The following is an 11,996-nucleotide window of genomic DNA, read 5'->3' as shown; positions in this document are numbered from 1 at the left end:
ATATCATGTAACTCAGTTGTGGCCCAAATTTTCTGGTCAAGGAGATTATGGGGCCACAGAGGAAAGTGATTGATGATGTAGAGTGTGCCTAAGGAGAGTCACATGAAAAGAAAACATTTTCTCAGAGAGCAAATTGGTCAAGCAATGGCCATGAATCATCCACATGGCTGACACTCACAAAGGATCTACAAACTGCGGTACAGGGTTTCAGGATAAATCCTGAGGGGATTTGACTAACCTTGTCAGATACAAAAGTTACATTTCTTGTTACATAGGTCTTGCTTTATTTTGGTCTTAACCATCCAGCAGAAAAGTATAAAAAGTAAAGCCATTATAATATGCTGAGCTGTGAAAGGCTCAAGTCAACAACTTCTGACATTGCCAGTCCTACAGAAAATCCACTACTATTATGGACTACTGGACTATATTGGAATATTTTGTTGAATTCATGCACCTACAATATTTAAATGACAATGGAATACCCTTCTCTGATAAAACTACACAAAAAGATACAAATGAACCATTTTGTCTCTATATTCAAAATAGTTAGGATATACAGCTATATTCTCTTAACTCAATGAATAGAAAGCAAAAAAAAAAAAAAAAGAATAAGCATTAATAAATGTGTCTCTATCCGGCTAAATAGCTCAGTGGATTAAAGTGCCTGCTCTGCCAGACAAAGCAGCTGGGGTTCAAGCCCAGCATGCCATGCTGGCCCCGCCCCCGGGGGGCCCTGAGCCTGTGATTGAGACTGGGCGTGGTGGTGCATAGCTGTAATCCCAGCACTTGGGAGGCTGAACACAGGTGGATTACTATGAGTCTGATCTATACAGTCAGACCCTGCACACCCTGTACTAAAATATAAATAAATTAGTGTCTAGATAGAGATGAAGAAAGCATTAAAACACAGATGTAACAGAAAGAGAAGACAAGCTACAGACTAGAAGAAAATATGTAGCTGATAAAGGACTGTCATTCAAAATACAAAAGGAACTTGTAAAACTCAACAGTGAGCAAACAACCCAATTAAAATGAGCCAGATTCCTCACCAAAGATGATATACAGATAGGAAGTAGGCTTAAGAAAAGACACTCCAAATGCTAGGTCATCAAAGTAATGCACATTCAAACACTAAGATACCACCGCACATCTACTGCCATAGATAGAACACGGTGGTGATAACATCAATTGCTGGCAAGGCTGGGGGGCAACAGGAGCCCAAACTCACTGCAAATGACATTCTGGAAGGCAGCTTCCCAGTTTCTTATAGAACTAAACACTTCAGTCATTCAATCCAGCAATCACACTCTGCTAGTTACCCAACCCACAGAGGTGAAAACTTAACATCCAATGTATAGATATTTATAACAGCTTTACTCATAACTGCCAAAACTTGGAAGCATTAAAATGTCCCACAGTGCATCAATGGAGAAACTGGTACCTCCAAATAATGAAACTTATCCACAGCTAAAAAGAAATGAGCTACCAGCCACAGAAGGACAGGAAGGACACTTTAATGCTTATTACTGTTACTAAGTAAACGAAGTCAACGTGAAAAGGCTACACACATATATAATGTAGGATTCCAAGTACACATTCTCAAACAGGCAACGCTATGGAGGGTGCAAAATAAAAAAGACCAATGGGTACCAGATGCAGACGACTGGGTGTCACACAGGAGTTCAGACAGAGCCAGGCCCTCAATGAGACAAGGTGGAAGACAAGGTGACTTTTACAACTTGGAAGAGACACATTCCAATATGGGCCACACCTCAAAACCAAAACAAAAGAGGAAACACAGCTACATCCTTCCCTAGGGATGGGCACCTGGGATTGATATTCTAAATAGGTATCAATCACCTTGAAAGAGCCAGAGCCACTAACCCAATGCCCAACAGGAAGGGACTGGGTTCCATATTCATGCCCTCTTGCTACGTGACTTGCATCCCCATTCAGTACTGGATTTAATCAATTTTGCCTGAGCAATGGTGCTTGTAACCTTATTGGTTGACCATAGTTTTGTCCCACCTCATGCCCACCTAAGCAAGTTCCCATGTCTCCTCCACCACCTTAGACCTGCCTCACCACATGGTTTTCCTCTATAAAAGTCCCTGGAAGAGACAAGTGCCCGGCGACCACCCACTCAGGGGTCCCCCTCTTGTCCCTTATTCTGCTCATAACCTCCGTTTGTTCCTAAAATTCTTTCTTCGATTTTAGAGAACAGAAACTCGTCCCAGGTATCTTTTAGGTTGGGAGATCAGTTTTTCCTCCCTGTGTCATTTGGAGGTTCCCTGTATCAATTATACATTTGTCAAAACCCATAAAATACACCAGAATGAACCACATAACCTATGTGATTGGGGTGATTATGATTGTTGAAGACAGCTGAATTAGAAATATTACAGATAGTCAGACAAGGCTCAGCCCTCAAGGAGACAACATGGAAGACGAGGTGACTTTGCAACTTTGGAAGAAATAGACACTCCCATTATGGGCCAGACATTAAGACAAAACAATAAACAAATGTAGCCACATACTTCCCTAGGGATGGGCATCAGGGACTGATATTCTAAATAGGTATCAATCACCTTGAAAGAGCCGAAAGGAGTCACTTATGGAGCCCTCAACAGAAGAAACCCAGTTCCACAGTCAGGCCCACTTGCTATGTGACTCACTTCCCATTTGATCTGGATTTAAACAATTTTACCTGAGCAATCATGCTTGTAATCTCACTGGTGGACCAGTTTTGTCCCACCTCATGCCCACCTAAGCAAATTCCCATGTTCTCCACCTTAGACCCACCTCACCGCTTGGTTTTACTCTAGAAAAATCCCTGGAAGGGACAGGTTTCCTGGACAACTCACTGGGGTCCCTCTCTACCCCTCTCAGACAGAAGCTTTCTTTCCCTCAATAAATATATTCTGCTCTTAACCTTCATTTGTTCCTAAAATTCATTCTTCAGTTTTAGAAAATGCGAACTCAGCCCAGGTACCTTTCAGGTTAGGAGTTTCATCCCCCTGTATCATTATGTGTTGGTATAGATTCATCAGTTCTAACAAAGTTACCAGCCTGGTGGTTACGGAGGAATTTATACATATGTGGAGGCAAGGGACAAATAGAAAATCTCTGTGCCTTCCCCTTTTCATTGTGAACCTCAAATTGCAACTTTTAAAAAAAACTGTCTTAAAAATAATATCAACACTGCTAAAGGACACAGAAAAAATATTCAAACAAATGGAAAAAACATGATGTTCCAGGATAGGAAAATTTATCTTTAAGATGTCAATTTTCCCTAATTTACAAATGTAATGCTAGCAGAGTTTAGACAGGGATGGGAAGAAAGCAGACAAACTAATTTTAAATGTCATGTGTACAGAAAATAAGCAATTTTGAAAGAAATATGAAAAATATCTAGACCATTCAGATATTCTATTATAAAGCCCTGATACATTAAATCAATGGTACTGCTATGTAGACAGACAAATCAATGAAACACAAAGTTCAAAAAGAAAACCTAATACATGATCCAGTTTAGTGTAAAGTACGGTAACTCAGCAATGAGAGAACTCATTTATCTTAGTGGTAGAGAGCAACTAGATACTCACTGGGATTGTACACACTTAAGTCCAATCCTCATACCATTCACCAAGTTAGAGTCCCAAGAGGTGAAAGAATTAAATGTAAAATAAAAACAATCTGGAAATACAATATCCCCCAAAACACAGTCAGTTGATCACTAACAAAGAAAGTACAATCTGATCAACAAGGGGTACTGCAACACCTGCACAACCATGTGTAAAAATGTGACTCTAGACACCGACTTTACTTCTTAGACAAAAATTAAGTCAAAAGGCATCACAGACCCAAATGGAGACATAAACTCCAAAACACCCAAAAGATAAAAATCTTGGTGATCTTGGATTGTAATGAGTTTTAAGAAACAACCTCAAAAGCACAATCTATAAAAGACAACTCATTAACAACCTTTGTCGGGGACAATCCACTCAGGCCCCCCTCCTGTCCCTCTCTCAGACAGGAGCTTTCTTTCCCTCAATAAATATATTCTGCTCATAAAACAAACAAATAAGCAAAACAAAAAAAAAAAAAACCTTTGCTCTGAAAAAGAAATTATTAAGAGAATAAAACACAAATGAGGCAGAGTTCAGAAGAAATTATCTGTGAAACATGATCTAACAAAAGATCTGTGTACAAAATGCATAAAATAACCTTTAACATTCAGTGATAAGAAAATAACCCAATTTAAAAAAAAAAAAAAGGCAAAATATCTGAACAGACCTCCAACCAAAAGCATGCAGGTGGAAAATCAGCACATGCAAAGACGTTCAACATCAAGAGAAAATCATGATATACGTATTAGGATGGTGAACATCTACAAAGCTTTTGTCAAAAGATGACATCAAATGCTGGCAAGGAATCTGAGGCTCAGCACTCTCCTTGCTGGTAGAATGCAAGATGGTGCAGCCACTTCAGAAGGTAGCTTGGCAATTTCCTACAAAACTAAACATAGTCTTACTACATAATCCACCGACCTTACCCCTGCATAATTACCCAAGTGAACTGAAAACTTACACCCACACCAAAAAACCCACGTGTGACTATTTATAGGAGCTTTATGCATAACTGGCAAACCTTGGAGGCAACCAAGGTGTTCAGGAGATAAATGGATAAACACTGGTGCAGCCACACAGAGGATTATTCAGAGATAAAAAGAAATAAGCTGTGAACCGTGAAAAGACAGCCTTTTCCATATTGCTAAGACCTGAAAAGGCTACATACGTGGTATAATTCCAACCATATGAAGAATACAACAGGCACAACTACAGAAAAGGTAAAAGCATCCGTGGTTTGGGGGGAAGAGAAGAAATTTCTGGAGTAAGGAAACTACCGTGTATGATTCTCTAACGGTGGTGACATCACGGTGCACTCTTCAAAACACAACGAAAGTGTGAAAAGTGCGTTCTACTATGCCCACGGTACTTAAAAATAATGTGTCAATATTTGCTTTTTTTGTTTTGCTTTTTGAAACGGGGTCTCTCTATGTAGGCTGGCCTTAAACTCAGTATGGAGCCCCGTCTGGCACTGAACTCACACTGAGCCTCCTGATTCCACTTCCCGGGTGCTAGGATTACAGTCAGGTACCACACATCTGGCTGTTCTTCAATGTTAACAACTGTACCACCTTGGTACTAATAGAGAAAACCAGATATGAAGGCAAAAGGATACATAGGAATTCTCTGTACTATGTGCTTCTATAACTTTTATAATTCTCTGTAAATCCAAAAGTACTTTCAGTAACTCTACCAATTAAAAACCCCATAAATGAGTAAATCTCATAACAATGGCATAAGGGGGGCCAGTGAGATAGCTCAGCAGCTAAGCTCCTGCTTAGGCAAGCTCAAGGACCCAGGTTTAATCCCTGGTACCGCACCAGCCCCACCCCCCAGGCATGCTGGGCCAGCCACCGAGACCAGGTGTGGTGGCGCATGCCTGTAATCCCAGCACTGGGGAGGCTGGAAACAGGAGGATCACTATGAGTCTGAGCTGTACAGTGAGACACCATACCAAATAAAATTTTTTTTAATGGCATAAGGGAAACCACTGTATATGTATAACTAAAGCTCCACAAGTCAGAGAAGAAAAATTTGACCATCTGTTCTTCAAAGAATACATTAGGGAAATTCCAGGGAAATTTTGTTTCTCCTATGATTACTCCTAGGAATGAGTAATCATAAAGTTTAATAGAAAAAAATGAGCAAAAGACATCAAACTGTTCAATTCCATTTCTATAAACAGAACACAACTGTAACAAGAACGAGACAGACACTATTTGCCAAGCCAAGCGCTGGGCATTTCAAACTCATGTCTTCAGCACACATAGGTAAGATAATAAACTCACAGGCATTTCCTTCGTCACGGCAATCTGCAAGGTACAGAGATGACGCAGCAAGCTACCTGGCCTAGTTTTTTACGATTCTTAATAGCATTATTGGAAATTACTGTAAATGCTGTACTAGACAAGTCATTCTCTTACATCCTAAACAGAGAGCACAGCACTGCCTCTCTGGTGTGACTACTTTGTTTTCCCCTCTCAGTTTGTTCTTCCCGTATGCAGTGTTACCCATGGTGCCCCCTGGATGCCCCATGTGTGGGTGTCCCTCTGAGGCCCCACTTTCTAGAGCTTCCTCTGTAAATGTGCTCTTCCTCCTTGCCTTTCAGTGGTGACCAGATTGGATCTAGGTTAGCATGAAGCAGAGGAAAAGGAAGAGAGATTAAGTAGTAAGTCAAGTTTGCAGCTGCGCTGACTGCTAGCAAATTTATTATGAACAAAGCTAGTTAATTTTACTACTTAGGCCCAGAAAAGAAAGTGCCCCTCCACTACCTTTATTTCCTAAATTATCCACAGCCACACGGCAGTTTTGCATGTGCTTGGGTCCCTACAGCTGTCTCCCATGCACCAGAAAGATCTCTCAGATCTTGCCTACAACTCTCAGTCAGGATTTAAAGAGGTCAGTCAGGACCACCACAAGCCAAACTAAGTAACAAGAGCGACTTTACTCAGAGATGGGTGTAGTTCAGTAGCAGAGCATAAAAGTGGTCCCGGGTTAGATCACTAGCTAAACTTAAATAAGAGACTTCACTGACCTATGTGGTAGTGCAAACAAGACAGACAAAGGTACCCACTCCACGTGTTCCATTCTTGTCCCATGGAAAGGCAGCAGGCAAGGGCTGGTTAGATGTAGTGCAGACACAGGAAATGCCTCATCCTAAGAAGCCCCAAATACAAAACCCCTGTGAGAAGCCATGGACGCTGTGGGAAAAGCAAAGCAGGGCTTAGAGCAGAAAGGCATTGGTTCAGAAACGCCTCCTTGAGACCCCTGATAACAAGCTCTCAGCAGAAGCACCTAGGACGCAGGGGAGGGCCACAGCCTTGGCCTCCGTTACCTCCTGAGAACAGCTCCCCACTAAGGCCTGCTAGGCAAAACTTGTTACTGCCTATGATTAGGACGGAAAGAACACAGAGAATTCTGCTCTGGAAACAAACACCTCCCCTCCTGAGGATACCCAAAAGCCCACAGCTCTACACAGAGTACACAGAGATGCCCCTTCACCTGCCCCTCTGCTTGCTTCACTCGCCACGCCTGCTCCTGCACGTTCTACACTCGGGCAAAGCCACCCTCTCCAAACTATTACACACTTGCACACTTGTGTCACAGTTGGCCCTACTGTTTCCACCTTTCCCTTCTTCGTCAAACACTTATCCTGAGACCTGTCTGAACTGCCACCTCCCCAGGAAGCCACCTTCCTTCTAGATATGAGCTAATGCTTTGTCAGTGGCTCCACTAGCCGTTAAGAACACACAGCTCTACTCCTGTAGCTGCCATATAATCTTCTATGCCTATCTCTGCAAGGAAATAAATTCCCAGAGAACAGAAGCCACACCCTATTCTGTTCTGTGTCCCCAGTATCTCCTGAGCATGACACACAGCAGGAACATGGGGTACAATCTATTTGTGGAAACCAGTGTTCTACAAATCAGCACCAGCACACACTAGTAACAGGCCATGTCCACAGCAGGAATGTGACAAACCCACCTATGAGCCAGTTCTGGTAACAGGGTCCTCTCACGGATGCCCTTTCCTTCTCGAGGGTCCAGCTGCTTAAAGCCACCTGCTCATGAAGTTGTGCAAGGTGGACCTGCCTCTCTGGGCTTTGGCATCAAACATGGGTTCATACTTTATGGGAAGAAATCTCAGTATATGCTGCCCCTCCAAGTCTTCATTTCATGTTTCTTCACCCTCATTTCTGGGTCATCAAAGACAGTTATCAAATATCTACTGGGAAAAACCAGCAAAACCAATAAAGTCCTGAGAAGAAATAATAGTTACTACTTGGGCTTTTTGCTAGGCTTCGTTTGACCGGCATGGCCAAGAGAGCCACCCCTCCTCTATCCTAGGAAATGGGTTTCAAAGTAGCTGAATGGCTCTTTGGAGTTCCTTCCTCAAAAAGCCACCTTACACCCAGTACAACTGGCTTCTTAGTCTATGGTCTCAGGACCCATGGCTTCCAACAGTTCCTGAAGGTCTTTTGATAATGTATTATCAGGACTGAAACACTTCAAGGTGTCCATTTGTGAACTGCTAACCACAACTTTTCCCCTGTAAATTTTGAATGTCCTATAACTTAATTTTCACGCAATTTTTATGAGTAGGAGAGAAGAAGGAAGTGTGGGCCCAAACAGAAAACAGAGACAGGGAGCAGAGCCAGCAAATGTGTGCGTAGTCGACAGACCTACGACAGTGAATCAGTAAATGTACTGTAACCCTGCACCTTTAACAAGCCCTACTGTCTAGCGGTGCCATCAAAGAGAACACCAGACTTCATTTCAGAGGTACAAGGCAAAACAGAGCTTGCACAAGCTTGAATCCTGGACTTAGAAGATTCCATGGCAGGGGAATGGGAGATTCACTCAGTTAAAAGAAAAAAAAAGTCAAGTGTGTGCTAGAAATATAAGAATCTCTTCTGCACTTACTAGGAAGGCACAGAGCTACAACTCCAGAAAACTCAGGCTGGTGTCAGAGGGAAACCAAGTACTTTTAAAATCCTAATGTAAATAGCAAAGATGAGCTTCTTACTGGGTTCTGTGGTATGTGTATGTGTCCTAAATTCGTATTTTGAAACCCTAACCCTCAAAATGATGGTATCGGGAGGTAGGGCCCTCGGGAAGTGACCAGACATGAGATCTCTACCCTTATAAAGACGCTGTAGAGATCTGGGTCTTTCCACACGTGAGGACACAGAGAGCAGCTGGCCTTGTACTATGCAGCAGAGGACCTCAGCGGGCACCAGATTTGTCAACACCTTGACTGTGGACTTCCCAGCCTCCAGAACCATGAAAAACAAATTCCCATTATGTACAAGCCACCAGGTCTATGGTATTCTATGATGTTTTTCGCAGCCCAAATAGACTAAGATAGCTGGTAAATCTTCACCAATAGCTACCAATTTTCACTGGTATAATCAAAAGCAATTCTAATAAATATGTACCTAAATATATATAACCCTAAATATATAGAGATACAGAGATAGACAGATAGACAGATAGATATTGTGTGTGTGTGTGTGTTTTTTGAGACAGGGTCTCACTATGCAGCTCAGGCTGGCCTTGAGCTCCCTTTACAGCCAGGCTGGTCTCAAACTCTTGACGATCCTCCTGCCTCAGCCTCCCACCTCATGCTTGCACCACCACACCTGGCTACAGCTATGTAGTCTTGCTGAGTCGTCTTCTGTTTTTATACAAAGCATCTGTATGTTCTTGTATCCTCTGACATTAAACAAATTTGAGATCCTCAATGTGGGAAGAAGGATCAGCAATTTGTATGGACCTGACACCTACAAATACAACGTTACAATCTTTTTTTTTTTTTTTTATGAGCAGAATATATTTATTGAGAGAAAGAAAGCTCCTGTCTCAAGGGGGGGGGGCGAGGTAGTTCCCCCCCAGGGAAGTTGTCACTTGCAGGGACTTTTATTGAGGCCCTGGAGCTGACTTGCACGAGTTCGTGTTCTCTAAAACTGAAGAATGAATTTTAGGAACAAACGGAGGTTATGAGCAGAATATATTTATTGAGAGAAAGAAAGCTCCTGTCCCGAGAGAGGGACAGGGGTCGGGGGGCGAGCGGGTAGTACCCCCCACAACGTTACAATCTTAAAATACTATAAGGAATGTGGTCCTCTAAAATGAAATCAGCAATGGTTGAGGAAATAAGTGAGTGCCCCCTATACTTACAAGAGAACATGAGCGACGATAGCGTTCACATCGAACAAGGTGTCCACTGGGAATTCTCTGAGCAGTACATTGCCTCTATAAAAAAATTAAAAACACATTATAGAAATCTTTCCTTAGAATTCACTCTACTTGCTTTTCTAACACGTCAGGTTATAGGTTCCTTGATGTTAGCACTGGTGTCTTACGTGCCCTGGGCACCCACCAGAGAGCTGGTACATAATGCACCCCCAAGTATTTATTGACTATGCACTCAGTAAATAAGTTGGCTTTGAAAATCTTAGACCCTGGATCTGATGAAAAAGCTTAGAAACATATGAGTCAAAACAAGGATCCCTGGCTACTTCGCAATCACACACAGCTTCCCTAACTGGGCTGGGAAGGAGAGGAGTGGGACAAAGAAGGGACCTAGCAGGAGGTCCTCTGAGCAACCAGCATCTCTCCCCACCTCCTCTCCCCACTTCCTCGGCCAAACCTATAGTTTTGAGGGAAAGATGCGTGATGCCCCAAATAGATCAGAAGACCTAAGTACAAAAGAATCTGTGACCTAGACGCTGAAAAATAAGAGTACCTCCAAGTAGGGGGCTCACACAGCTGCCGGGAGCATGGAATTCTCTAAGTGCTACTTCGCCAGGCTGTGTAGCAGAGAGGAAAGATTCTCATGTAGCTTCCAAAAGGATCCTGCGAGGCAGGTTTTAGTCTTTATATTTCATATGCAAGGAAGTTAGGAGAGGCTGAGCAGCAAGGATACTACTCAGGCTTTTTGCTAAACTTCACATAATCCCCAGTAAAGACAACTTTAATGTGGCTCAGTGATAGCTGATATACCTGAATATTCTAGAATATAATTTTATATTTGTACTTTACACTCAAAAAAACCTTACCTGAATAAATACGCTTTCAACAATTCCTTTTCTTTACCACAGTACCTTGATGTTTCTTCTTCCGCACAATTAACCTTTAAAAGATTATATTTAAGGTTTAGCACATACACCAAAAGGTCAATAAATACACACAATAAATAAGTTTCTCAGGAAAACAAGAAGTAACCGTTATGGCTTTTACCAGGCCAAACTTTGTATTTTACTTTTTTTCTGCTTTTTATACAATGACTTCTCTTACTCAAGTGTATGAAGAAAGGCAGCGAGAGGAACTGTTTGTGCACCCAAGACTTATACTGAATTATGCCTAAGCATTGCCAATTAATTGCATCTCTCCAAACAGGTAACAGAGTAACTGGGTAGAAAGAAAGGTGTGAAAAGCCAGGAAGCAGGGGAGGGTGGAGCTCAGCGGTAGAGCAAGTACTTAGCAAGTGTAAGGACAGGGATCAAAGTCAGCACAAAACAGAGGGGAGGAAGCATAAGAGCTGGGTGGGGGGCTGGACCCAGGAAGGCATCTCAGCAGCTGAACACAGCCCCGGCAGACCCTGCTCGTTCTACTCCAAATCTACCCATTTTCTCCTGCTTACTAACAGAAATTTGCTAAAACTAAATACCTGACAGGAAGCTGTTCTAGCCACCCCGATGGCCGGCAAGGGCCAAAGGATGGTAGCAGATGTGACTGGATTCCCTAGAAGGCTCTGGACAGGGGACTGAGTGCGGCTCTCACTCTTCATCCGTTGGCAAAAAGTGGACACAGCAGCCAGGGTACCAGTGGACTCACGGAGGAGACCACTTGCAAAGGTGTGGCAAGAGAAAAAACGAATCTGAGTCCCCAATGACATTAGGGCAGCCAATCAGCCCTGAGCTGGTTATGAGAGAAAGACAAGTCCAGGATGACTGAATAGTTTCCCATTTTAAAATAGACTTTTTCTTTCTTTTTTTTTTCTTTTTTTTTGCAGTACTGGGACTTGAACTCAGGACCCTGAGCTTGCCAGGCAGGCACTTATTCTACTGAGCTATCTCCCTGTCCCTAAAATAGATTTCGGAGTTCTTTTGTTTTGTGCAGCAGCTTGGAGTCCTAGTGATCCTCTTGATTTCTGCCGCCCTAGTGCTGGGATTACAGGTGTGCGCTACCACACTTGGACTCCATCGCCGGCTAAGTGCGGCCGGAGGTGGGGCTGGCGCAGCCTATGGTACCAGGAATCGCACCCTGGCCCCTGCGCTCACCTAAGCAAGCACTTAGTCAACTGAGCTAGATAGCTGGCCCTTAAAATAGATTTTGAAAAGAAGGGAAAAGAAAAAAACTATAT

The 11,996-nt window shown here is 42.8% G+C and overlaps 1 protein-coding gene across 3 annotated transcripts in view; it reads right to left on the bottom strand.

Annotated features, from left to right (window-relative positions):
• The window catches only part of Txndc16 (thioredoxin domain containing 16), a 126,378-nt gene that overhangs the window by 97,870 nt on the left and 16,512 nt on the right, over window positions 1–11,996 (bottom strand). For all 3 annotated transcript variants that reach the window (XM_023723756.1, XM_023723755.1, XM_004638789.3), the window contains 2 exons: window positions 10,690–10,763; window positions 9,809–9,883 (listed from right to left, as the gene is read on the bottom strand). In XM_023723756.1, coding sequence (XP_023579524.1) covers window positions 9,809–9,883; window positions 10,690–10,763 — 149 coding nt within the window. The remainder of the gene's footprint in view (window positions 1–9,808; window positions 9,884–10,689; window positions 10,764–11,996) is intronic.

The sequence above is a fragment of the Octodon degus genome, unplaced genomic scaffold, assembly GCF_000260255.1.
Source record: "Octodon degus isolate 3935 unplaced genomic scaffold, OctDeg1.0 scaffold00102, whole genome shotgun sequence".
NCBI classification, from domain to species: domain Eukaryota; kingdom Metazoa; phylum Chordata; class Mammalia; order Rodentia; family Octodontidae; genus Octodon; species Octodon degus.
Note: the sequence above shows the minus strand (reverse complement) of the source record. Positions and strands in the feature narration are given on the sequence as shown.